This window comes from Vicugna pacos, chromosome 26 (assembly GCF_048564905.1).
Source record: "Vicugna pacos chromosome 26, VicPac4, whole genome shotgun sequence".
NCBI classification, from domain to species: Eukaryota; Metazoa; Chordata; class Mammalia; order Artiodactyla; family Camelidae; genus Vicugna; species Vicugna pacos.
Window position 1 is genome coordinate 12,132,929 of NC_133012.1, and position 26,766 is coordinate 12,159,694.

The 26,766-nt window shown below is 42.7% G+C and overlaps 1 protein-coding gene, 1 long non-coding RNA gene and 1 other non-coding gene across 8 annotated transcripts in view; 1 reads left to right on the plus strand and 2 right to left on the minus strand.

The window, feature by feature from the left end:
- Window positions 1-207: 207 nt before the first annotated feature.
- The window catches only part of MFHAS1 (multifunctional ROCO family signaling regulator 1), a 72,258-nt gene continuing 45,699 nt past the window's right edge, over window positions 208-26,766 (plus strand). For all 4 annotated transcript variants that reach the window (XR_012064470.1, XR_012064471.1, XM_072950345.1 and 1 more), the window contains exon 1: window positions 208-3,331. Coding sequence is in view for 2 of the 4 variants with exons in the window: in XM_072950345.1 (XP_072806446.1) it covers window positions 340-3,331 (2,992 nt within the window). In the remaining 2 variants the exon portion in view is untranslated. The remainder of the gene's footprint in view (window positions 3,332-26,766) is intronic.
- The window catches only part of LOC140689480 (uncharacterized), a 93,222-nt gene continuing 74,644 nt past the window's right edge, over window positions 8,189-26,766 (minus strand). Inside the window, exons 5-6 of one of the 3 annotated variants that reach the window (XR_012064472.1) lie at window positions 25,077-25,196; window positions 21,878-22,022 (exon numbers count right to left, since the gene is read on the minus strand). This is a non-coding gene — a long non-coding RNA (uncharacterized lncRNA). Of the gene's footprint in view, window positions 10,263-21,877; window positions 22,023-25,076; window positions 25,197-26,766 lie in introns of those variants that run through there. The other 2 variants (XR_012064473.1, XR_012064474.1) reach the window with 2 other exon arrangements.
- Window positions 10,388-10,522, minus strand: LOC116285757 (small nucleolar RNA SNORA1). Its single transcript, XR_004195456.1, has one exon. It is a non-coding gene; the product is annotated as a small nucleolar RNA SNORA1 (small nucleolar RNA).

Genomic DNA, 26,766 nt, shown 5'->3' on the forward strand with positions numbered 1-26,766 from the left:
CTCCGCGGCGCGGCGGGCGGGCGGCGGCCCTGCTGCCCCGGCGCGCCCCTGGCCCGGGAGCCCAGAGAATGCGAGCTGCGCTCCCCGCCGGCCGCTGCCTCCCCCCACGCCGCGTGCCCGGCGCCCCCCGGAGCTGCTCGCTTCGTCGCCGTCCTCCAGCTGCAGGCGCCCGGCCGCTGGCTGCGCTAGGACCCGCCGCCGCCGCCGCCGCCGGTCCCCGAGGGCTGGTGGGAAGGGAGGAGCGGGAGCGAGAGGGCCCCGGAGACTGGCGCCAGGTGGGGCGCAGCGCGGCATGTAGCTGCGGGCTCCCTCTCGAAGGTGTCGGCCCGGGGCCCCGCCATGGCGGGGACGGGCAGCGGGAACCTGAAGACGGTAAGGCTGTGGCGGGATGCCGCCCTGCGCGCCAGGAAGCTGCGGAGCAACCTGCGCCAGCTCACTCTCAGCGCAGCGGGGGGCTGCTCGGGGGCCGACCAGATCGACTCCCCCGACACCCCCCAGCTCGTGCTGCCGGCCAATATCGGGGACATTGAGGTGCTGAACCTGGGGAACAACGGCCTGGAGGAGGTGCCCGACGGGCTGGGCTCGGCGCTGGGCAGCCTGCGCGTCCTGGTCCTGCGCCGGAACCGCTTCACCCGGCTGCCCCCAGCGGTGGCCGAGCTGGGCCATCACCTTACGGAGCTAGACGTGAGCCACAACCGGCTGAGCGTCCTGGGCGCCGAGGTGGTAAGTGCCCTGCGCGAACTGCGGAAGCTCAACCTCAGCCACAACCAGCTGCCCTCCCTGCCCGCCCAGCTGGGCGCCCTGGTCCACTTGGAGGAGCTGGACGTCAGCTTTAACCGGCTGACGCACCTGCCCGACTCCCTCTCCTGCCTTTCCCGCCTGCGCACCCTCGACGTGGACCACAACCAGCTCACGGTTTTTCCCAGGCAGCTGCTGCAGCTGGTGGCCCTGGAGGAGCTAGACGTGTCCAGCAATCGGCTGCGGGGCCTCCCTGAGGATATCAGTGCCCTGCGTGCACTCAAGATCCTCTGGCTGAGCGGGGCCGAGCTTGGCACCCTTCCCAGTGGCTTCTGCGAGCTGGCCAGCCTGGAGAGCCTCATGCTGGACAACAACGGGCTGCAAGCTCTGCCCGCCCAGTTCAGCCGACTGCAGCGACTCAAAATGCTCAACCTCTCCTCCAACCTCTTTGAGGAGTTCCCTGCTGCGCTGCTGCCCCTGGCTGGGCTGGAGGAGCTCTACCTTAGTCGCAACCAGCTCACCTCAGTGCCATCCCTTATCTCGGGCCTGGGCCATCTTCTCACCTTGTGGCTAGATAATAACCGGATCCGCTACCTGCCGGACTCTATCGTGGAGCTGACCGGCCTGGAGGAGCTAGTCCTCCAGGGGAACCAGATCGCTGTGCTGCCAGACAACTTTGGCCAGCTCTCCCGGGTAGGCCTGTGGAAGATCAAGGACAACCCGCTTATCCAGCCCCCCTACGAGGTCTGTATGAAGGGGATCCCCTACATCGCAGCCTACCAGAAGGAGCTGGCTCATTCCCAGCCAGCAGTCCAGCCCCGCCTCAAGCTGCTCCTGATGGGCCATAAGGCTGCGGGAAAGACCCTGCTTCGTCACTGCCTCACTGAGGGCAGAGTGGAGGGGAATCAGGGTGGAGGTGACAAGGAGAAGAGCTATCTCCCTTCACCTCCTCCTGTGAGCAAGGGCATCGAGGTGACCAGCTGGACAGCAGATGCCTCCCGGGGCCTGCGTTTCATCGTGTATGACTTGGCCGGGGATGAAAGTTACGAGGTGATCCAGCCCTTCTTCCTCTCCCCCGGGGCCCTTTACGTGCTGGTGGTTAACTTGGCCACCTATGAGCCGCTGCGCTTTCCCACCACCGTGGGCTCCTTCTTGCATCGGATGGGGGCCCGGGTGCCTCATGCCGTCGTGTGCATTGTGGGCACCCACGCCGACCTGTGTGGGGAGCAGGAGCTGGAGGAGAAGTGTCTGGACATTCACCGCCAGATCGCCCTGCAGGAGAAACACGATGCTGAGGGGCTGAGCCGTCTGGCCCAGGTGGTGGACGAGGCACTGGCCCGGGACTTCGAGCTGCGTTCCGCCAGCCCGCATGCAGCCTACTACGGTGTTTCCGACAAGAACCTTCGGCGGCGCAAGGCTCACTTCCAGTACCTGCTCAACCACCGGCTGCAGATCCTCTCCCCCGTGTTGCCCGTGAGCTGCAGGGATCCCCGCCAGTTACAGCGCCTTCGGGACAAATTGCTCTCGGTGGCTGAGCACCGGGAAATCTTCCCCAACTTACACAGAGTGCTTCCTCGATCCTGGCAGGTACTGGAGGAGCTGCACTTCCAGCCGCCTCAGGCGCAGCGGCTCTGGCTCAGCTGGTGGGACTCGGCTCGCCTGGGCCTGCAGGCGGGGCTGACCGAGGACCGGCTGCAGAGTGCCCTCTCCTACCTGCATGAGAGCGGCAAGCTGCTCTACTTTGAGGACAGCCCGGCTCTCAAGGAGCACGTCTTCCACAACCTCTCGCGCCTCATCGACATCCTCAACGTCTTCTTCCAGAGGGATCCTTCCCTGCTGCTGCATAAGCTGCTCTTAGGGACCAGCGGTGAGAGCGAGGGGGAGGGCGAGAGCTCCCCCCTAATGGCTCTGTCCACCCAGAGCCAGGACACGCTTCGGGCCACGCAGCTCCATCATTACGTGGAGGGCTTTCTGCTTCACGGGCTCCTGCCAGCCCATGTCATCCGGTTGCTGCTTAAGCCTCATGTCCAGGCTCAGCAGGACCTGCAGCTGCTGCTGGAGCTGCTGGAGAAGATGGGACTCTGTTACTGCCTCAACAAATCCAAGGGCAAGCCTTTGAATGGGTCCACGGCCTGGTACAAGTTCCCGTGCTATGTGCAGAACGAGGTGCCTCACGCGGAGGCCTGGATTAATGGGACCAACCTGGCCGGGCAGTCTTTTGTGGCTGAGCAATTGCAGATTGAATATAGTTTTCCCTTTACTTTTCCACCTGGCTTGTTTGCACGCTACAGTGTCCAGATTAACAGCCATGTGGTGCACAGGTCGGATGGCAAACTTCAGATCTTTGCATATAGAGGGAAAGTCCCTGTGGTGGTGAGTTACAGACCTGCCAAGGGGGTCCTGCAGCCAGACACTCTGTCCATTGCCAGCCATGCATCATTACCAAACATATGGACGGCATGGCAAGCCATAACTCCCTTGGTAGAGGAACTGAATGTCCTACTTCAAGAATGGCCTGGACTGCACTACACTGTGCACATTCTCTGTTCTAAGTGCCTTAAGAGAGGGTCGCCCAATCCACATGCTTTCCCAGGTAAGGGGGGAGAGGGGCGTGGCTCTTCTGCGGTGTGTTCTAAGATGTACTTTTGGAAGATATCTGTTTCTCATTTGGCAGACTGCCTAACCTCACAGGCTCCCCAGGAAAGCTTTTCAAGGTAAATACAGGGGCCTGGGGGACAAGCAAAAGGCAGTGCATGCATGAGCAACATGAAATACAGTCCCCGGTATCAGACCTTTCTAGCAGAAAGACTGGGTTCCAGTCAAAACAGTTTGGAAATGTTTGTCTCTTTTTCCCTCTTCCCGATCTTGCCCACCTTTCATGAAAGGAAATTTCAGATGGTTGAACAGAAGGTGGATGGGGTCTGACGCTGAGCCCTGGGCTATCATACCTATTAGACAATCTCGAAGGGGTGCTCTGAGTTTGAGATGTCCATTGTCGTAGTCTTTTGTTTAAATTCAGAGTGTGATCATGAAGTAGAAATGATTGCTCATTTTTCTTAAGAAATTCCAGAGAAGAATGTTTTGTAATCAGGGTGAATGATGGATTAGTAAAGACAAAAAAGTCAGTCTGTAACGCATGACTCACTCCTGGGATGGCTGATGCTCTAGGGCATGAAAGAGCTTACTGAAATCTCTTAGGGGAGTTTTTGGGTATTTCCTGGCAGTTTTGTGCTCTACTGACATCTTAAGGTTTAGTTTTTAGTTAAGTATTAGAGAGTGGAACTTCATGGAGATGTTTGTAAGAGATGGGAGGACAAAAAGCTGACAAGATTTTTCTTTTCTTTTTTTTCTCTTGGGGAGTGTTTTCCAGCAGACTTTTTTTTTTTTTTAACTGTTAATAATAGGTGAGAGAGACTTCCAGGACTAGTGGGATTTTTTGAGTCTGGCTAATTGATATTCTAAGAGTCTTTATTTGGGAATGTGTCCATTTCTTCACGCTTTGGAACTCTTCTCTAAACAGCTCTGATTTTTGTGAAGCAGACTTGGTTAACAACATTTCAAGTGTCCTGAGGACAAACTCCATGATAGCATCATTGCCAGGTTCTCCCCTCTATCCTCCACCCCCGGGTACATTGTGTGATGAAATGGAAGACCACTCTGATCTTTGTCCTAGTCTGAATGCTACTTGTAATAGTATCGGGAAGGAATTGGATATTTCCAAAGGTAACATCTCCCCATTGCCCTAGATCTAGGCTGAGCTCAGTTCTTCAGCTTGAGAAAAGCTACCTTATTCAGTTACCAGTCAGCTGAGCCACCCATTTGGTATGATTATCTGGTGTCTCTTCACAGTTGGTGAGTTGGTAGACTCTTCAGTTTGTGTTATGTTGCCATTGTCTTTTATTCATGAATGCCAAATACTTCTTTATTGTGCCACTAAATAGGAGAAAGTGGTTGAGAGTTACATATTCACAGAGCAGATTATTAAAGGAGCTACTTAAAGCCAGTTCCTAATGCACAGATGGACTGATAATAAAACTGATGTTGTTGAACAAGTAAGGATCTGTACAGAGGAATTCCAAGAACTTTGAAGAGTAAACAATAAGGCTGAATTTTTTTTTCCCCTAACCTCGGCTCTTTATTTTTTAACAGTCATAAATTCCACAAACAAGCTGTCTCCAGATGCAAAAATAACCCCATTGTTATTATTTTGTTATTATGTTGTTATTATTTTGCATTTTTGTGTTTCAAAAAAGGCTCACCTGGCTTGCAATCCAGGCTTTAGGGAAGAGCTGACTTTTTGAACATTAAATAGCCATTAAATGGTTGAAAATTATCAAATTATCTTATATAATGAGTAAGAATAAGTCATCAGCTTTTTTTTTTTAACAGTGTACACTGTACATTTCTGTCTTATTTATGGTCAGAGGAAGAAATTATCTTTTTTGCTTCATTTAGGATTTTATTTCTTCCAAAAGTAGCAGAAGGTACGGAGTAGTGGGAAAAGATAATTATAGTACATTTATTACATTAAGAAGACAAGGGAAAAGTGCGTTTTCCTCTTTCAAATTTTTCTGTGATAGCTGTCATTTGTTAGCATTTGTCACAATTCTGAAAGATTTGAGAAGAGCTAAAATAATAAAGAGCTGGAAGGTGATGTAGAAACAGAATTATAATGTTGGGTGTTCAGGTATATGTTTAAGAAAACATTCATCAAGTCTCTAGATTATTAAAATATGTTGTAATTCAAAAAAAAATTGAATCTCTTGATAGCCTTTTGTCTCTTTAAGAAGTCATTTTGCTTTTTAGAGACATGAAAAAAGTTGGTTACTTAGTTTTACATTTTATTAAAGTGTCAAGTTCTATAAACTAACAATTTTGTATACAATGGTGAAAAAAAACACTGGATGTTTAATTTTTTAAACTTCAAGACATTAAGATTAAATAGCAAATTAATTGCAGTGTCTCCTTTGATTTTATCTGGAAGAAACAAAGTTGCATTCATATCTTAAAATTGTGTGTAAAGTCTGTTTTGGCTCTGTCATTGTCAGTAGGGCATTGAATTTTCTGGCCTGAGCTGCACTAAAGTAGTTGGCCTAGGGAAGTATAATGCTAGATTTCTCTCCTTTCTTGTTTGGGTCTACAAAAGCAATGCAGTGTTTTGGAAAATGGTTGGTTTTAAAAATTCTTGTAAAAAAAGATCTAATCACATTGTCAGGGAGATGACCTATTTGTTTCATGTGAGCTGAATGGGTTAAGGGACAGCAAAGGGTTTTGGAAACTTCAAGGAGGCCTGTGATGCAGCCTCCCTGTCAGGTGTGAGTCGTTGCCTACTTTCTGCAGGTACTGACTTCATTGCCAGCACCTGACAGCCAGCCTGCAGCCTCCATCACGAACGAGCGTGGTCGAAGCTTCTTGGCCCTGAGTAAGTTTCTTCTTGTGGATATTTATTTATGTACTTATTCTTTCCTACCACTACGGTGTCTAAACCAGGAAAGCTGATTGCTACTGGGGTTGGATGGTGTGTGTCTGTGGAGTAAGACGTGGAGGCGAGACCGTAGGTCCACAGCAAGATTCTAGTGCTTTGCTCTCCACTTCAGTGTTTGAAAGGATGCTGTGTGTTTTTTAATTGGAGGAGTGCATCTTAGTGTGTTGAACTTGGGTTGCATGTGATATTTCATGAAATACCCTACTCTCCAACTTATTACAGGTCATTCTTAATAATTAGAAAGCAACCCCAGAACTGGAGACAGACTTGGTAGACACCCTTCTCCATATTTGATGCGTTTCATTCACTCAGTCGCTCAGTGCCTCACCACACCTCCCTATGCAAGTGTCTTGTCCTTGTTTAATTTCTTACACACTGTGTCCCTCTTTGAGTCCCTCAGTGAATTTTGCCTCATTCTGTTGCTGTTTGCCTGAGTCATCATATCTCTTTGATTAGGAGGAGACACCCTGAGGCTTTGTGGCTTCTGTAAGAGCTTCTCAGATGTCTGCTGAATGATTGTTTGGTCTTTTGTGAGAAATACTTTTTTTTTCTTTGATATTCACATACTGTGTCAGATTCCCAGGTGGTACGGGTAGTGGTCATCTCCCTTTGTCCTGTGTCCCAGCTTCTCTCCCCTGCCCCATAGGTCCTTGTCGTGTTTTCATTGTGACTGTATTCTGGTCTGGCCCTTGAATGGGCCCTTCACTTTGACCACTGGAGCAAAGCAAAATTCTTGCCTTATTCTCGCTCCATTTTAGAGTTCCTGGAATTTGAACATGACCTAGTTACTTGGCTTGAATTAGTCATTGTTTTTTAATTTTGCAAGGGTTATTGAATATCTTTTTAGTTTGGCTTTATTAATATTGATGCCTCTCAGCTTTTATTTTTGTGGAGTCCTCTTTGAAGTCTCCTGGGCTTTGTTTCATATAAAAATCAAAACCTTCACTGTGCAATGAAATAAAGAAATATGGTGCAAAACAGAGTTCAAAGACTTGAAAGGCCTTTGGAGGGTTGAAATTATTTTAAGTATTAGGTGCCTTTTCTTTGAACTCTAGAATAAGCTCTCTAGCCCATCCTTGCACAAGCAGTTTGGAATCTCCTATAGAAAGTATATTTTATTAACAAGGGTTTTTGTCCTGCTCTGCCACCTGCTCATCTTATTCCCCAGTAAGCCTCACCTATTTTAGTTCTTCTTCATCGACTTCATCTGAACACCTAAAACTTATCGAGGGTGTACTTCACAGGGTTGTTTTGAGGATTAGGTGAGAATGTGTCGGGTAAAGCAGTTATGCTCCTGTGTCTGTGAAGAAGGGAGGGCCTCTGCTCCCTGTACTGGAGGGGGCGTGGATTGGGGCTGATACTGGAGTGAACATTTCAGGTTGACTTCCCCGTTCATCCAGTAACTTGCTTCTCTCCATGAAAGCCTGTTTTGATTAAGGACCTGACCATTCATCCATCAGGGAGTTGTCTGTTTATTTGTTTGCTTGTCTTTATTGAAGTATAGTTGATTTACAATGTTGTGTTAGTTTCTGGTGTATAGCATAGTGATTCAGGTGTAAATATAGATATATTTTTCATTATAGGTTATTACAAGATACTGACAGTAGGACCTTGTTGTTTATCTATTTTATATATAGCAGTTTGTGTCTGCTAATCCCAAACTCCTAATTTATTCCTCCCTCCCCCCTTCTCCTTGGGTAACACTTTATTTTGTTTTCTGAGTTTCTGTTTTATACATAAATTCATTTGTATCGGTTTTTTTTTAGATTCTGCATATAAGTGATATTATATGATATTTATCTTTGTCTGCCTTACTTAGGATGATCATCTCTAGGTCCATCCATGTTGCTGCAAATGGCATTATTTTATTCTTTTTTATGGCTGATTAATATCCAGTGTGTGTGTGTGTACACACCACATCTTTATCCAGTCATCTGTCAATGGACATTTAAGTTGCTTCCATGTCTTGGCTATTTTTTTTTTAAAAGCAGGGGACAAGTGCCAGCCTTGTCTCTTGCCCTCTCTTGTCTGTTGCAGCCCTGGCACCCTTGGGCCTGGGGCTGGAGAGGAGTGTTGTTTGTGTTTCAGGCTCTGCTTGGGGCCAGCCCAGCAGATCTCTGTTCCCCCAGTTCAGCTTCTCTCACTGCAAAACCAGTTAGGTTGGTGTCAGGTTTCCCTTGCTCTGGGGGCTACCTTCACTTCAGCGGGGAGGGCTGAGGAGGCCCCGTTTTGGCCGGCCTGTCCCAGTCCTGCTCTCGCACCAGTGAACCTGACCCTCTGATCCCTGTTTAGTTCCTCAAGGCTGCACAGCCTGCAGAGCCTGGAGGGATTGGCAGGCATCTCAGATAACCACAGACTACATACAATGACACGTCTTTGCCGTACTACAAAGACCCTGTCCCATGTAAGGCACTGCAGCTTACTGGACGGTGATACACTCACTTCTCTGACTTCCGATGTTTGCTGGGATGGTGCACCCCTGCCTGGACAGTGCTTCACGGGGCTGAGCAGGCAGAAGGGACTCAAAGCAGATTGGTTATTTTTCAAGAACTCAAGAAATTCTAGTGTTTATTAATTGATTCCTTGGTAGAGTGCTTTTTAAAGGTTACTTATGTTGTTCTTTATCTCGAAGTGTATACTTTAAAGGAAGCACATATAATTTTCCCATGTGATTTTTTGGCACACAAATTCCTGCTGCCTTTCTGCATCCTCCTGACCTTTACAGAAATAGGGGGGCATGGGCAAGGGGCAGCTCATGAGGATGTGAAGGTGAGTGAAGCACAGGAGCTGGCTACAGAAAGGTGACCACACACCTGACCACACATCTGACCTCTTCGAGACATGGCACCCCACCCTATGTTTCGTAGCTCCTTTTCTCTAACCAGCCCCCGACCCTCCCCTTACTTTGGCCTCTAGAGTGGGAAAGTGTAAACTGTAAGATAAGTAAGGATGTGATGTTGGTGATGCAGGAAAGATGTTTTCCATGGTGGGTACCAGCTGTTTTGCCTTCTTCCAAGAGCCGTTGCTTTCCATAAGCTCCTTCTAGGGTTCTTGCTGTTTGAGGTCACGGGAGACCGTGGAAGAGTCGCTGGCTGTAAGCAAGGCAGCGATGGTTCGTGTGTACTATACACCATGGTAACACCTCACAGACACCATTGCCAGAGGGGCCAACTTATTCGTGGAGAGGGAGGAGAAAATATTTTTAGTTATTTTTATTTTTGGTGCTGAATGCAAGAAAACATTTTCTTATTTTTCCTGCCTTAATCTAATCTCTTAGCTGAAAATAGTGATGCTTTGTTTCTTAAAGAGTAACTTAGTGAAAAACCATTAGCACATTCTCTTTTAGCTGTGGCTTTACAAAAGGCAAGGAGGAGAAAGAAAGTTGGAGCGGGGCGCATGGGAGCAGGGAAGAGGCACACGGGTCCCAGTTTATTGCCTCAGTAAAGAACTTCCTGCTCTGGTCTGGCAGTCCTAGGCACCCAGGCTGTTCCAGCTGTTTCCTTCACTTTTGCAAATCTGTGCACAAGGGCACTTGGGAGAAGGGTGAGGAGGAAAGGAAATTGTGTTAAGTTATATCATGGCTACTTTGAAGGTTCCTGTTTTATGTGTGCCTTTCTGCTCTTTTGGGTTGGGTGGCTTGCGAGTCTAGCCCTGCCTCTGCCTCTTCCTCCTCCTTTTTATCCAGGTGAAATTCATGTAACATGAAATTAACCATGATTTTAGAGTGTAAAGTTTTTTTCTTTTGTTAAAAGTAACATCGGAAAAATTATTTAAAGTCAATTCATTTTTACTTAATGCATTTTCATGTTAGGATTCCTCCCACTGCCCATCACCTTAGTTCCTTCAGCGTTTGAGTCATAATCTTCAAGATTGCCCTTTTAAAAAGAACTGTGGCTCAGTTCACAGTTGTCATGTTAGTCAGCCCACGATTCTTTTTGGTTGAGCATCTTTGATCTTCCCTTGAATATGGAGGTACTTTGAAAATTCCCCACCTGTAATCTTTGCGATCCAAGTTCTTCAAGCAATTTGCTTTAGGGCCCTAGAAGTTAAATTGTAGGAAGCACATTGTTATTTTGGCAGATGATCTAAAATACAATGTTCTTTCATCATTTCTAATATTGAAAAGTTTTGTTACATCCAATTTTCACTCATGAGCCTAGCAAAAAAAGTCGCAGGTCTCATTGTCACCACTGCAATAAAATGACTGTGATGGACGCAAAACCTGTGTCTTAAGGTGGGCACATCAACCATTTCTGGACACCATGAACAGCAGTATCCATTTTCATCTACAGTGAGGCTTGAAATGAACTACTTTAAAACAGTTTCTGGGCATTCAGTGCAGTCACAATGTTGTGTATTCACAACTATAAGTCAAGTCCTTCTGGAGGCAAGGAGCAGATTAGACTGGTAGCTTCCTTCCTGGGGTGAATGCTCTGGAATTCTTTTGCCAGGCTCTTTGTGGCAACTTTCCTTCTGAGGAGTGACTTCAAAAGAGGGATTTTTAGGCCTTGAGATATCACGTTGATGAATATCTTTTGAACACAGCTGCCATGAGAACTTCTTCCTTAGTGTTGATGAGATGACAGAAAATAAGACATGGGACCTTCTGGTCTTTTCTGTGGCATATGTGATTTAATGGGGGGCTGTCACATAAAGAACACATAGGCAAGAAGCACAAATAAGTATTGTGTAATTACTATCTTCTGTACGGTGCTTTTTTTGCAAATAGATTTTGAGTAGAGTTCTGGAATGAGTGGCAAGGCTGTAGGCAAATAAGAGGGTTAAGGGGATGGGGTTGCATTGATTCAAAATTGGGTCATTACCAAATTAGACAGGCAAGGGTACCCTAAGTTTATTAGCTGGATTTTGTCATCAGTCACTGTTGAATACTTGCTGCATACAGAAGTCTGTACTGAACTGGGAATTTTAGGAGAATAAAATAAAATACCTGGTCTTGGCCATGAGGAGCTGAGGTGGGATTTTGGTTGATGTAATTGTTGATTCTTGTGCATAGGGAATCTGATCATATATGGAGAAATTCATTGCATGTTTGAGGAATGACTGAAAAAAACTGGCTTTTGATTTTCCAGGAAAAAAAAAAGTGATCATACTGAGAAAAATTGGGAACAATTTTGAATTTGCTTGACATAAGTCATTCTTTGCAGTTGATTTTCTGTTTGGATCATTTGCTTGCAAGAAATCTTAGGCAGATCTTGCAAAGACGCTGAGAAAGAAAAAGCATTGTATCTGAGGATTTCTAAAAACTTTCAAAACTAATTAACTTTTTTGAGGAGGGGGGAAAATATCTCCTCTTCAGGAATCTTTTACAGAGTCATTTACGGATTTGCTTCTGTTTTGAGAGGGATTGACGTCAGCAGGGATTTCTGAACACCGAAGACTATACGAATACTGACTCCAAAGACAATCTAAATTAAATTGGATACCTTCATAATAAAAGTGTGTGGCTGCTACTTCGAGATGCCTTCGTTGAGGGGTGCTCTGTTGGGTGGTTTTCTATTCTTAGCATATTAAATGTTAAAAGAGTTAATTTTCTTAGATGCTCCCTGCTTCTAAATTGAAGCATGTGATCTTGACATTGTGTTAGTACTGCTACAGTAGTAGTGAATTTGGGGGTAGTAGAATGAGCCTTTCTTCCTTCCTTCCCCCTTCTTTTCTTTCTTTTAAAAATAGGGAATTTTTTAAAAAGGTAATGGAGAAGGAAAATATAAAATTAAAAAGTGATATTTCTCCTAGATACTGTTGTGTGACTTAACCAACTTTTATTATTGTTTCCATGAGAGGATTATTTTTCAAGCCATAGAGGTTTTATTATTATATTAATGATCACATCAGTCATTCTAAGGGTATAGAGTTGGGAGAAAATACAGAATTGGTGACACTGTTGAGTTCCTGTTCTAGAGACAGTGCTGAGTGCTGCTTATGGGCGATCTCATGCAACCCTCCCGGCAACCCTAGGAGGGGTGATATTATCATTGTCCTGATTTTCAGGGGGAGAAAATGAGGTTCAGAAAGAGGAATGAGTTCCCCAGAAGCACCCTGGGATTTCAGCCCTTCCCCTCTGCTCTTACCTACCACTCTGCCCTGCCCCTCGGGGTTGCGTTGACCACTGCTCTCCAGCAACACAAATTCACCCCTTTCCCCTCTTTCCTAGATGTCTGTTCTGTGTCATTGAGTGCCGGCCACTGTCACAGTGTCGGGGCATACCTACAGGGTTGGAATGCCCGAGACCTGCCCATATGGAGGTCACGGTCAGGTGCCTGGGAGAGGTGGGGTCTCAGAGAGGGGTTCCTGAAAGGGTGGTTTCCAGTCCCAGTGAACCTCATGGAGAAGTGGGGAAGGGCATTTCAAATTAGAATGGCTCTTGAGAAGGCGGAGTGCGGGTTCAGATACTTCAGCAGGCCATGACTGGGGGTGGGGTATGTGCACAGAAGCATTCAGAAATTGTCATAAGGAAGAAGCTTTTTTCTAAAGTTTCGTTGATGGACTGGTCACAGTTTGTCATTGGCACTGCTGGCTAATCAACTAGAGTTTTGGAAGCCCTGTCTTGGCTCGTTCCTCTTCCATCAGGTGGGGCCTGTTGAGACCATGGAAGGGGTTTATGGCTTGGAGAACTGGAGAGTGGTTTCATATGATTTGCTCAGGCTCAAGATCAGGTTATTGTTGGGCTGACGGAACACCTGTCCTGTGAGTGCCCATCTAAGCACCCCACTGGCCACTTTCTCTGTGTCTGAGTACAGAGGGAACAGGGACATTGGCTCTTCTCACAGCCAGATGGCCGCATGCCTCCATAATCCCTAGGAATGTATCCCAGAACATCGATTTTCCTTACTCTAAATCTTACCATAACAGATCGTGCGATGAAGGCAAATTTGGCTATAATACTATTAGCGTTTTATTGTGTACTAAGTTTCTCTGTCTTTACTTTGAGTTTTCTTGTGACACCACAGACTGACTGAAAATATTATTTTTTATTAATTTTGCACTGATGGAACACCATGTTTTTTGCATTTCACTTGTTTGGAATCCACTTACCATGCTGTGACAACGTTTTCCTGCAGCTTTCATCATATCACCATTGGAGTTTGTTTCCCTTGCCTCTCAATTTATCAAACTATACTTAGTTACATTTTAATGGAAATCCTAGGAAGTGCAAGATATTAAAGCACTTTATATTTTGTTTATATTTACTTTATATTTTGATTTGAAACACTTGGAACTTTGTGTTGCATTTTAAAATGGAAGCATTCCAGTGGTTAGTGGCCAGGGCTCTTGAGATTCTGCTGGGTTGGAATCCCTGTTCCAGCACTTGCTAGCTGTGTGACTTTGGATGTCATAATTGCTTCTGTCTCCTAGGCTGGCTCTGCAGATTGACCCAAGATACGTAAAATGCTTTGAACACTACTTGACGTGTGGCAGGACCCTAATAGATGTTTGCTGCTGCTGTTACTCCAGAAAGTTATTCCAGGAAGCATAAGTTTAAAAATCTATTTGGACACATGATAAACTTATGGGTAAAACTCTTCTTTTTCAGAGAAGGAGTATAGTACAGTGTGATCCCTATTCATAAACACCTTATGCTCTTTTCAAAATGCATTTTTCCCCTTATTAAAACATTTACAAATTTGGAGTGTCAAGAGGGAAAAAACCACTCATAGCTGGTTTCTAACATAATTACTATACACATTTTGTTCTATTTCTTTTCAGTTTTTTTCCCTTTAAGCTTAGGTTTATTAAAATGTGTAGTGATAATCATATTGTATAAATAATTTAAGTGTTTTTTTAAACCCAAGCTACCATGAGTATGGTTTCATGTTATTAGTATCCTCACGGTAATTATAAATGCTTGCATAATAGCACATCAAGAAGATTTTTACCTTTGTTTATTTAACCATTAGGTACTTGAGTAGTTTCAAGTTTTGTTGTTATGAATAATTCTGTGATGACTGTACTTCTTTATAGAAGCTCTTATTTGGGCAATAATCCCCAAAGCAGACTCATTGAGTCAAAGGCAAAGAATGTCTAAGGTTTGAAATGTGTTTAAGTCACTGTCCATTCAGGGAACACAGTTTATACTCCTACCTGCACAGGATGCAAGCCTGATTTTACTGCACTTCTTCAGCATTGGGTATCATCTTAAAAATGCAGTAACAATTAATGGAAAACAATATATCACTGATAGATTTTTAAATTCCTAACAATTAGTAACTTTTAAATTAGTGAACATGAATGTTTCCCTGTATGAATGTTGCCTAATTTTATTGCTGCTTTTGTGAATCGTCTGATCATGCCTTTTGGGATCATCATTTTGGTATTTTTTTTTTTAAATCACGGTGATTTCTTATAATCACAAAGTTCAGTTTATACCAACACTTTATATATAAAAGATGATAACCCTTTGTCTGTCGAACTTTCGGGGAGGGGAACATTTCCCCCTACCCTTCTTGGTTCTTTTGGCAGGTCTAATAATTAAACGGACACAAGGCAGATTATAGGAGAAAAAGAAGAACAAATTTAATTTCTTATGTAGGGAGGTCTCATAGATAAAGGACCCAAGAAGTGACCAAAGCAGGCTGTTTATATACCTTTTAGACAAAATAAATTTGTGAAGAGCTGACAAGACAAAGTTAGGCTTGGGTACTAATTAATAAACTAAGCAGAGTTTGGTTACACAGCCTTCTCCACCATGAATTCCCTATCTCTGGCAGTAAGAATGTCTCTTTACCTCCTGGTACAGGGAGGGCACCTTTCGCATGGGAGATTTATTTCCTCCTTTCAGGAAGACAGAGGAGGGTCAGAGTGCCTTTCTTGTACCAGCTATTTCTTAAGTAACTTTAATTAAAAATATGTGTCAAAATGGCATATTACTGGGGTGGCCTGCCTTAAACTCCATCATCCTTAAGGTGTTTATTTCCTGGCTTAGCATTTGCCTTTTTGACATTTAAAAAACTTATGTTTTAGAACTTTAAATTTCATATGATACAATGTATTGATAAGCTTCCTTTGTGATTAAATGAAATACCATCATTATTTTTCTAAATAAAGAGGTGTAACAGAAGGAATCACACTGTGAATCATAATTCTCTACCCGTATAACCTCTGCTGATAATAAAGAAGTAATATCTGTACATGGATGGTATATTCAAAAGCAAAACTCTCTCAACCCCTCCCCAGGGAGGTCCCTTTCTCCTCTCTGAACTATTCCTTGTGATTGCTTTCAAGGAAAATAAAACCTGAAGGAGATCCTTCTATATTCATTGTTCTGCACCTTGCTTTTGGTCACTTAAAATATATTTTGGAGATGTTTCCACATGAGCAGTTACAAACCTTCTGTGTGTGTGTATGTATATGTACACATACAGCATAATATGTTACCATTGGATGTACTGTTTAGTTGGTCCTATATTGACAGACCTTTGATTCTTTCCAGATTATTTTATAGATTTTAAGCTAAGTTCTCCACCTTCCAGAATTTGGAGAAATAGTCAATTTTATTTCCTTCAGGGTTGGTGACCCCTCTTTGTGTTCAGGACACTGTTGAGATTCAATTAGAAAAGACAAATCTCTGTGTCAAAATGGTGGGACTTAAAAAGGGGGCTGAGAATTATAAAAGCTTAATTCTGTGATGTAAAATAAGGGTAATCTTTTTAATTGGCTTCTGTGATGCCTATTGGAATACCATTGTTTCCACCATAATTAAGCATTTCCCAGCTTAATTCACCCATTATAATGTGATGTAATGTTTAGACATAGCAATAATTACAAATCTTGCATGTCTACAAATACACCACTGATCAAAGTAAGACAGTGGCAGCAAGAATAGTGCTGTGTCCACGTGAGACATTAATGAAAAATAATTGGTAATGAATTGATTCAGAACGTTGCTTCTGCCTTTCCACCCCAACTATCATCTAAAGGATAGTCTGCCTATACCAGTAGGGCAGTTTTTATTTCTGTGTTATAACTAGCCCCAGAATTCCATACCGTTGTATTTTCTAGACCTCAGCTTGGTGTGTTATGCACAGATATGCCCTGGATATTTTATCCTGGTACCCACAGGGGTTCAAAATTTAAGAGATTATCTGAACTGTTTGCTTCTCAGTGTGTGTCATGAATAAAGAATGGTTCTAATCCAGCCCACTAAAATGTGTTTGACCTGGAAGAACAGTAAACAAGTAGATCCTGGTAGAGTTACTTGTGTGTTTAAAAGATATTTAATTGTATATTGTGTTGAACGTGAATAAAATTACCAGTCAGGCTCTTGGAGAAAATAGATTGTTCACAGGACTCACTGAAATGCTCTTTCATTTAAAAAGGTCTTTAAAATCCTCCATCTTATATACTAAGTGTCCAAGTCAGTGCAGATAGCTTGGAGGGCAAGAGGGTACTGCGTTTTCTGAACATGTTATTAAAACGTGTATATTTGCTGAGATATTCCTGACTCACCTTAGCTGCACATCAACATGGCATAGCTGAGGTACCTTGAATTCAGGGAGCTTATTGCTTATGAATCGCATGGGGAAGAGTTAAAAATAGAGATGAGAATTTTCCAGAAGAACACTGATGCCCAAAGCAGCTTTCTGGTCTGCTGAGAGCTGAGCTGTTTTGTGTCCAGGTTAGAGAAACAAAAAATGGGATTCAAAGCCCCTGTAGGAGGATGCATCTGTCCTCTTTGCCAACAGCACTCACCCCCAGATGGCTAGTGAGTGGCACAGCCCTGGTTGTGCCCTGTTCTAGTTTGGGGCAGGTGTTCGTTTGAATTTATTTCTTTTATTAAGCCTCTGCGACCGTGTATGCCTTTTCCCCTCTCCAAGAAAAACACGTGCTCACCCTCTCGTTACTGTGTGATGTAATGTGCATTCTCCCTGGCTGGTACCTTGTTTCCACCTTTTTTTTTCTTGGTGTAGCGAGAAGAAAAATTCACTAGTTTTGTGCTTGGTCATTTCAGGAATTTGCCTTTGGGGCTGTTGGGCCAGGCTTTCCTGTAGCCACACAGCTTATCAGGTCTCTGATAGACTCAGCCAGTTCTTGAAAACTGTTGATGCATCTTAGCCTTGCCTGTGGGACAGGGCACAGCATTAAAAGCTTACCCAAATAGCAGGGACGATCGCATCTTGTTGATTACTAGTGCTGTTAAAATTCTCTGGCTGAGCCAAAAAAGCAGGTGACTATTTCCAAGAACCAAAAGCTGCTGCATACCCGGCCCCAGGTGTTCCATGAAGGTTGGACTCCTTGTGTCATCCCTTTTTACGGTTCATAAATCTTCTGATTTATCGTGCCATTTGGGATTCGAGACACGTTTATTCGTGGGGGGATTTCCATTGAAATCAGAGCCTGCTGTAAAGCAGGAGGACGAATCAGGAATTAGAATGGTGTTCATTGTTCTTTGTTAGAAAAGAATCCTGGTTCTTCAGTTGTAGACAAATATTTGCTTTTGAAGAATCTGGGTTGTATCGGTGGCTTTGTTCACATCCGTGCACTGACACGCTCTCTTGCCTTCTAAGGATGCAGGTGCATGCATTATGCAGACACTTGGATAATGCTTGGAGTCTGGGTGTGTGCTTTTTAAAAGGCGAATACCTTTTTACTTCCTCCTTCTCTTCTAACTTAGCTCATTTCTATAATGGGACAGATCTTTACCACAAGGAGTCTACATAGTTTCCTAAGAAAGGTGACCCAGGACAAGGGTCCCTTTAGCTATAGCTGGAGTTGGCTGTTGCCATGTGGATTTCTTATATTGTATGAAACCAGCATCAGAGAAAGAGGCCTTGCATCTTTTATCTTTCAAAGCCAGTGGATTAGGGAGAAAAGAAGCCTGGACCTCTGGGAAGCCTGCCTGAACCTTGGGTTCTTTATCTGTGAATGAGGAGAATAGTTCTAATGCTTCTTAGGTATTTGCTCCTGCTCTTACAACCTCCTGAAATGCTTTGAGGATTAAGTGAATTAATGCATGCCAAGGGTCCAGAGTAGTCTTTACCACATAGTAAATGCTCTGGAAATGTTACCTCATGATACCTGTTTACAGGGGAGGAACACTGAGGCACAGGAGGGCTGAGTAACTTGGCCCGGGGCACGTGGTACATGAAGGGCCCAGGCCATCCTCCACAATGTCTGCCCCCACCCGTACTGCCTCTCAGGAAAACCACAGCTTTCCACCTGCCAAAAACGGCTGGTTGGTTGAATGGAAAAGGGAATAACGTGTATGGAAGACATGTGTGTTTAACTCTGTGGTGCTGAACTATGAGCACTAACTGGTAGTTTGCAGTGACAGTTGGGCAGGTGATGGGGAGTCCGGGGTGAACAGGCCCTGATCCCAGGAAGCTACAGTTGAGGGGAGTGGCACAAGCAGTAAACGTACAATTACAGGGTAATAAATGCCAAGGTAAGAAGCTCTCCAGAGGCCAGGAGAGGCCCGAGGAGGGGAGCTCTCTGGAGCTGCGTTGGTGGGGTTGGATGGATAGGAGCAGGTCTCTAGCTGAGTGGAGGTGATCCTTGGGGGCATTCTGCAGACCAGCAGGTCCACTGAAGTGTGATGGAGTAGGGATGAGGGAGGAGGGTTGTGCAGATTAGGGGGAGCCAGCCTTTACTTATCAGGGCACAAGCCACGTAAATCTTTTTTATCCTGCCTACCTGATTAGCAAAAATTCTTAGCAGAATTCTTGCCAGTTTGATAAAGAGTTAAAATATTTTTGTTTTCATGATTTTGTTTCCTAGGGTGAGAATTAAATACTGAAGGGTCAAAGGGGGAATTGTCAAGTTTGTTTTGTAAGATTACACAGGGCAGCAGCATGGAGATGGACTTGAACAAAGAGGGAATAAAGTCTGGGGATCAGTCTAAGGTCATTCAGACGTTACGTGATGCAGGTCCCCAGGCAGGTTCCAGGGGTTGAGGGGGTCATGGGAAGGAGACAGTCGGAATGTTAATGAGGAGTCGCAGGCCTCTCCGGCTACCTAGCTGGGAGATCTTGGGCAACCTAAGTAGCCTCTCTGGGCTTTGCTTTCCTGTCTGTGAGGTGGAAAGCATATCTCTTTGATTGGGGTGTAGGGGGTGGGATGGATTTTAACCACAGTGGGAAGAAAACTGGGGCATTTATTTTTAAAACAGAAAGCAGTAGTGATTTGGTAAGAGCAGTTTCAACAGACCTGATATATGTTGCCTGCTGGCTTAATTGGTTTGTTAGGGCTGTTTAGTCACCCTCCTATGATGGATACCAAGTGAATTCTAGCAGATTTATAGTCTTAGGTTTATATGTAGTGTCATTTGCAGAAGAATAAAGTTTCTCATTTGTTCCTCAATTTGGAAGGGTCATATAGAAATAAGCGACTTTATAAATATCTAGCAACCTTTCACTGCTTTAAAATATTGAAAGGATAAATGATGCTGATGGTGGCTGGCTCTGTATCATGAATTATGGATGCGGCGTGCCCTGGAGTTCTTTATGGCTGTGCATAACGAATCATCTTTTGTTCTAGCTTATTTTCGGTGGTGGTGCTTGTAAAAGAAGAGGTCAAAGCAGATGCATTAAAGAGATCTGTTTGATGCAGGATGATGGTTTCTTGCCGTCCTATTCTGTTAGTTGCTTTTGTTTGTGCTTTGTTTATTCATTATCAAATTGGTCCGCAGTAGGGTGGGATTTGGGGACAGTGGCAGGAGGACCTCCTGTGGAGTTAACAGCTGTGGGTCAGGCTACTGACAAAGCATGGAGCCTGTATATCCCTTGTTGATTCCCTGTGCCTCTAAAGCAGTCCTCTTCCTGCCCCTTCTTCCTCTTAGCTGCACCCTCTTTAAACTCTTCAAGGCAATGGGCCCCAATGAAGATCTTTATGCTTTGAGTAAAAGCAGTTAGGCCTTAACTACTTTTTAACCTAATAATAAAATAAAATAAATTGAAATGAATTATTAACAAGCTCATGATCTTTTCTCCCACTAATTTTCTCTAGACTCTCAATGCAATTAGAGAGGATTAAAAAACAAGAAGTGCAGCAGAAAATTGGTTTGTTCTCCCTGCCCCAATCCCCTGGCAAAGATTCCTTTAGGATCTGAGTAAGGTAACAAAGGTACTGTTTAAAAATTCATACATGAAGTAATGATGACTGTAAGTGGAAACCAATGGTGACATTGCCCATTTTAGTCACTCATAACATTTTCTATAGTGAAAGCACTACCTACCTTATGAGGACAGAGCCTCCTAGATACAGATGACAGGCCTGGTTCATCTAGAATCGATTAGTCTATCTATGTATTTCATTGTGGTTAGGTGAGCTGTCTCATCTGCCCTAAGATGATCATTTGTGGGGTGATTAGGTGCACATCTCAAAACTGGAAGTGGCTCCAGACTTTGGCTCCAAGGCCTCAGCCACCTGGGGAAGCACATATCTGCTAAGGGCTGGTCCCCATGTATTCGTCAGAGCTCCAGTTTACAGTCAGTTGCAGATTGTTGGGGCTATCCTGATCTGAGTGGTTAATTACAGTTTTTAGCTCATACTAAATTTTTAAAACTCTTTGCAGGAAATATTTAACTCCATTTGGCTATAATATTAACTAACTAGAGTCTAATACAGTCTCAATACAGTGCTCAAGCAGTGAGAAGCAGAATAATGCCTAGAGGTAACACACAGGTAGATGTTTGTCAGGATTCACATTCGCTTAATCCTGTGTTCACTCAGCAGTAGCACTGTGGGACATCCAGCAGGAATCACCCTCAGAGCCTGTCCTCAAGGACCCTGGTCTAGAAAGGGACATGAGGCTTGAGCACCACTGTGCTTTACATTGTAAAGTAAGTCTAGACCCAGTGCCATGAGAATTCAGAGGATAAGGAGACTGCTTCCAACTGAGTGGGTTGTGGAAAAACTAGAATTCCACTTGCAAGTGATAGGAAAGGCATGAATAAAGGAGGTTACAAACGGTCTTTTTTCTTCTAGAGAGATCAGTCAAATCCCTGGGCTTTTAACCTGTTAGCTAAAAAAGTGTAGTAATTCATAATTTTTGAATTACCACTAGCCCATTCTCATGTAACAATACTTTGCATTGCTTTTCAAATTCTGGGATGGAAATAATAACAAAAGAGTAGAAACATTGATTATTTAAATTTTTTTCTCTATGTGATACATATAAGGGACATATGTACCTCCATTTATTTTTATGCTATTTTAAGGATCATTTATTTCTTTGCTATCTTAGGAGCAGTTAAAGGCATACATTTTTAATTTATGCTGTACACATGTAACAGAGTTTATATGGTGAAGAAATTTATTGGGCCTACCTACACTATTAATCACTGCAATTTTAATAAAACCATAGCCTTTGCATTCTCTGCTGGCATGGACTTGAGCTCAGTCCATCTGCTTTATTGTCTTGTTTCCTTCAAGTGAGTCCTGTTTTGTTTCCCCTTCTCTATTTTACTAATGCATCTTAGTAATATAGGAAATACTGTGACTATATTATGCATAGCTATATGCTGAAAGTAGATCATACTAAGTCATTTCTCTCCTCTTTTTGCTCAGTGTCACATTCTAAATTTAAAGTTAGTTATTTACAAATGATGGGATTTTACTTTTTAAATTGTCTTGTATCAGATATATTTCTCCTCATTCTCTAAAAAAACTCTAATACATTGCACTTTCTTGAGTCATGAGTTCATATCATGATTTTATTTTGGGATTCCTCAAGGTAATTGCTTATTCAGGTAGTTCACGAGACCAGAGAGATCCAAGTGGCATTATGAAGATTTTCCATCACGTTCATGGAGTTCTGTCTTGCGGAAAATAAATGAAGCAATCTCTGTGACAATATATGGGAGATTGGAGAAAGAGAAGAGAATCAATCAGTGGTCATTTAGGTTCCCTGTTCCTTTTTTCCAGCTCTAAGAGTGGTGTTTACTAGGTAACCACAAAGCCCTCTTCTGAGCCCCCATTTAAATGCCTAAGTTTTCTCTTCTGAAAAAGCGATGATCAGTTAGGAGAGTGCTTGGGGAAGGCAAAGTGCCTGTAAAGTGGGTAAAGAGCTTCCCCAGTTTCCCTGAGTTTCTTTTTCTATCTTCCTGCTTTGAGAAAGAGCATAATAAAACCACTTCAACAAGGAGTAAAGCTTTCCCAAAATTGCCCAGCCACATCCTGGGAAACCCAGCCTTTGAGCATCTTCCTCATCACTTACTTCCTTTTGAGGTGGCATGGTTGGTGCTTCCTGTGTGGAGTGTGAGGAGGTGGGCAGGAGAGGATGTCATCTCTGCAGGTGAGGATGGTCCTTGTCCTCCTTGTCCTGTCTTCCCCAGTAAACTAACAGGACACCAGCTGGTCCATAATAACCAGGCTTCTGGCCTTTTTGGACTGTGAAAATTTAGTTTTTCTAAGATACTGAATGTTAACTTGATTTTTGTAATATGTAATTACCAGGAATTTCAGAGAAGTTGCAGGCAGCTCACCTGGAGCAACGTAAGTTTTGACAGTTGAGTGATAGAAAATTACACTCAATAGCCACTTTTTAATATGCAGAGGAGTTCTCCAGAGAGTAATTGATATCATGTGTTGTTGGCTGCTTTTTAGCATGACTCCCCTCTCTCAGGGCTTTCCTAGGCTGTGACCCTGGTTGGGTTACAGGCCATCTGCGTTAGGGTAATCCCTACTCTCACCAGCTCCTACCCCTCTGTCTCCTTGCCCATTTTTAATTGTAGTATCCAGTTTCCAAGTATTGCCCTTTGAGTTTAGTTTCTTGAAGGAGAGCCAGGTTTTATGAGGCAATAGTTTCAAAGCTTCTCATTTTGTGAAACATTGTTTGAAACTTAAAAAAAAAAACCAAAAATCTAGGTGGACTCCTAATTGATTTGTTTGGAGACTAGGTTTTGTTCTGTTCTGTTTTGTTTTTTAAGTACCTAATTCATACATAAAGCCAAAAGAATTCTCAAGTTTGGATGAGAAAAATTTTAGCATGTGTTATATAATTTTATGGTATCTCATCTCAGTTCTTGTTTTTTCTTTCCTCCTTCCCTCCAATCGATAGAACAGAATATATATATATATATTTTTAAATTAATATATATTAATTTTTGACAAAGGTACAAAAGCAGTTCAGTAAGAGAAGGGTAATAGTTCCAACAAACAGTGCTGAAACAATCAGATATCTGTATTTATATAAATGAACCTTGACCCATACCTCACACCATACACACAAATTAACTTGAAATGAATCATAGATCTAAATATAAGAGCTAAAAGTATAAGATTTTACAAAGAAAGCATAGGAGAAACTCTTTGTAACCTTTGGATAGATGAAGTTTTTTTTTTTAGTACAGAAACTATACAAGAAAAAATTTGAAATATAGGACTTAATGAAAATTAAAAAGTTTTGGTCTTCAAAAGACTTGTTAAGAAAATGAAGAGATAATCCATAGTTCAGGAGAAAATATTTGCAAAAAGTAATTCTGATTTAAAAAAAAAAACAAGAAAAGCAAAATTCTTACAACTCAATAATGATAAAACCCAGTTAGAAATTGGGCAAAAGATTTGAATAAACATGCCCCCAAATAGAATATCTGAATGGCAAATCAGCATATGAAAAGATAGCAACATCATTAGTCATTAGAGAAACGCAAATTAAAACCACACTCCCTAGAATAGCTAAGATTAAAAGAACTGACCATACCAAGTGTTGGTGAGGATTTATAACAGTTGGGGCTCTCCTGCATTGCTGTTGGGAATATAAATAGTATAATAACCATTGGAACCAGTTTGGTAATTTCTTATTAAGTTTAAATATTCATTTACCATACAACTCAGCAACTTCTTTTCTTGATATTCATCTAAGGGAAGTGAAAATCTATGTTTAAAAAAAGATTCATACAAAAATGTTCATAACAGCTTTTTTCATAATGGCCAAATTATTGGAAGCAACTTGTCTCATGAACAGATAAACAAATCATGGAATATAACTTAGCAGTGAAAAGAAATGAACTACTGATAAAACAGTATAGGTGAATATCAAAAGCATTATGTTAAGTGAAGGAAGTCAAACACGAAAGAGTATGTACTTTTGTATCTGAATCCCTTATAGGAAATTCTAGAAAGGCAAAACTGCTGTAGTGATGGAAAGCAAATCAGGAGTTGGGGGAGGGTGGGAAGGGAATGGACTACAAGGAAACTTTTTTTGGGTGATGGAAATATTCCACATCATGATTGTGGTGGAGGGAACAAGACTGGATACATTTATGAAAAAGCACCAACTTCTACACTTAAAATTAGTAAATATTATTATATGTAAATTATACCTCATTAAAGCTAATTTAAAAGATAAGTTCTGGTGAAAATAATTCCTTGGACATCTTGAAACAAGTTTTTTCACATTAACATGGTATGTGCCTTGTGATTCTATCCTTTGTATATGAATATTTTTAAAGTGGAACATATTATGAAGATATAGCCAGATTTTCCACCTTAGTTTGTGTGATTGGTTATATTCTGTTAGGTTAAGCCATATGAAATTGTTGATGTTCAGTTATTTTTGACCTTCAAAAGTAGCGATTTCCTATGGTTCAACTAACAGAAGAAATTTTGTTTGCTTTCTAATTAACTGGAAAGACTTTTGGCAGTGGTTACAGCTCAAGATTATGTGGCAAGGGTCAGATTTCAAGGGTTTTGTAAGCCAAAAAGCCTAAATTTTTGTTCTAAGTTATGCATGTTCTTTTCTTTCATTTGGCTTTTTCAGTTCAGTAAATGTTTCATGTATCTCTAGTGCTTTTGGGACATTCTACTTGGAATACAGTGGGTGGATATTAAGATGAGTTTGTTGACCTTGCCTGAAAGAATTTAGGTGATCAAATTAAAAGAAATGTATAGACTTTACCATAATCTCGATGTGAAATTCAACTCTTGGTCCTTGTTGTCTCCATTGTAGTCATTAACAGAAGGTATCTGGATTTTTTAATGAAGAAATAAGTGGTTGTGGATATGTATACATGTGAGCCTGAAGAAAAAATGGAAACAAGACCAGTAGTCTTCCAAGAGCAAGCGTCTCTTTACATTTTTCAGGGGAAGTCTGTATAGTTTGCCTTTACTGAGTGGATGACCTCACTGACTCTTCCTTTAGTTATTGGTTAACTGTATTGAGCCATTAGTCATAAGTGAAATGATCAGTGCTTAAGGAGAGTTGCTTCTTGGTATCTCTGTGGCCTTTTGTTTGGAGTGCAGAAGATGTGGGGAGAGTAGCTGTAACTTCATCCTAAGACTCAATTTTGTTGTTTGCTGAGATGGTGACAGGGGCCACACTCAGCATCAAATGAAGAACCATTTAGAAGGAAACTTCTAAAAACATATTAAGAGAATTCAGTACACCTGTGTGTCCAGGCTGGCCAACTGAATGCCCTGTTTTCCTAGGTTTCTGAGTGGAGACCCATCCAAACCAAATGGAAAACAATGGGATGCATGCTTTACATTTTCTAGCTCTGGTGTGTTTCATCCTTCTCTTTTTCTAAGTCCAGGCGACTTGGAGGGCAGGTGGCTATTTTTATGTGGAGTGAAGCTATCCTAGCAATCAGAGATGAGGTTGTTGGTCACTGACACATAGCGCATGGCTATTGTTTTTTGGACCTCTGCCCCAGAAGATCGCGTACCCAAGAAATGATGTTATGTAAGTAGGGTGGGTTTCCATGTTTTATTCTATGCTCTCTTTGTGGGATCTCACTTCTGTTTGTGTTCCCTCTGACAGTAGCCTTTGCTCTTGGTCAAGGATTTGCAGTTGTGAGAAGGAGCTGGCCTACCCACATTAGGCAGTTCCCTAGTTTTTATGGTGGCATTGTGGGGCAGTGGAAGACAGTACCGGCTTTGGAGACAGCCAGATGTGGTTTCAGTTCCTAGATCTTCCACCTAAGGTATATAATCCTGGGCGAGTTACTTAATTTTGAGCTGCCACTTTCCTTATCTGAAAAATGGGATTAATACTGATGTCACTTAAAATTGTTGAAAAATAGGCACTAAGTTAAGTGCTGATATTCTTTTTTAAATGTTCTTAAAATTATCATGTAGTAAAATTGACTTTTTTGGCATACAATTCTATGAATTTTAACTCGTGTATGTTCATATAATCACAACAATCAGAGTACAGAAAAATTCTGTTACCTCCAAAAAACTCCCTACTGTTGACCCTTTATAATCTCACCCTTCCTCTATGACAAGGACTTGTTCTTTGAACAGGGCCTTGGGGTATAAATTATGCTTAATTTATATTTATATCACCCCAAACTTAGGGAAATCTTTAGCTTATGATAAAACAAATACATGCATATGTCATGAATCACCTTTCTCAATGTGGCAGGAGAGTGTGTGTGGGGGACAATATGTGGGGTATTTCTTCTCCCATTGCCCTTTTCTCAACATAATTCTGCACATTGGAAAAGCTAAACTCCAGAAAGTCTAATTTCAAAAGCACGTCCTTTGCTTTGAGATTCTTTCTAATGAAATCATACACTGACATGAAATTGAACGAAGTTGTGTTGTGTACCATATTTAACATCGGCTCCAACCAAGGTTGTAAAATA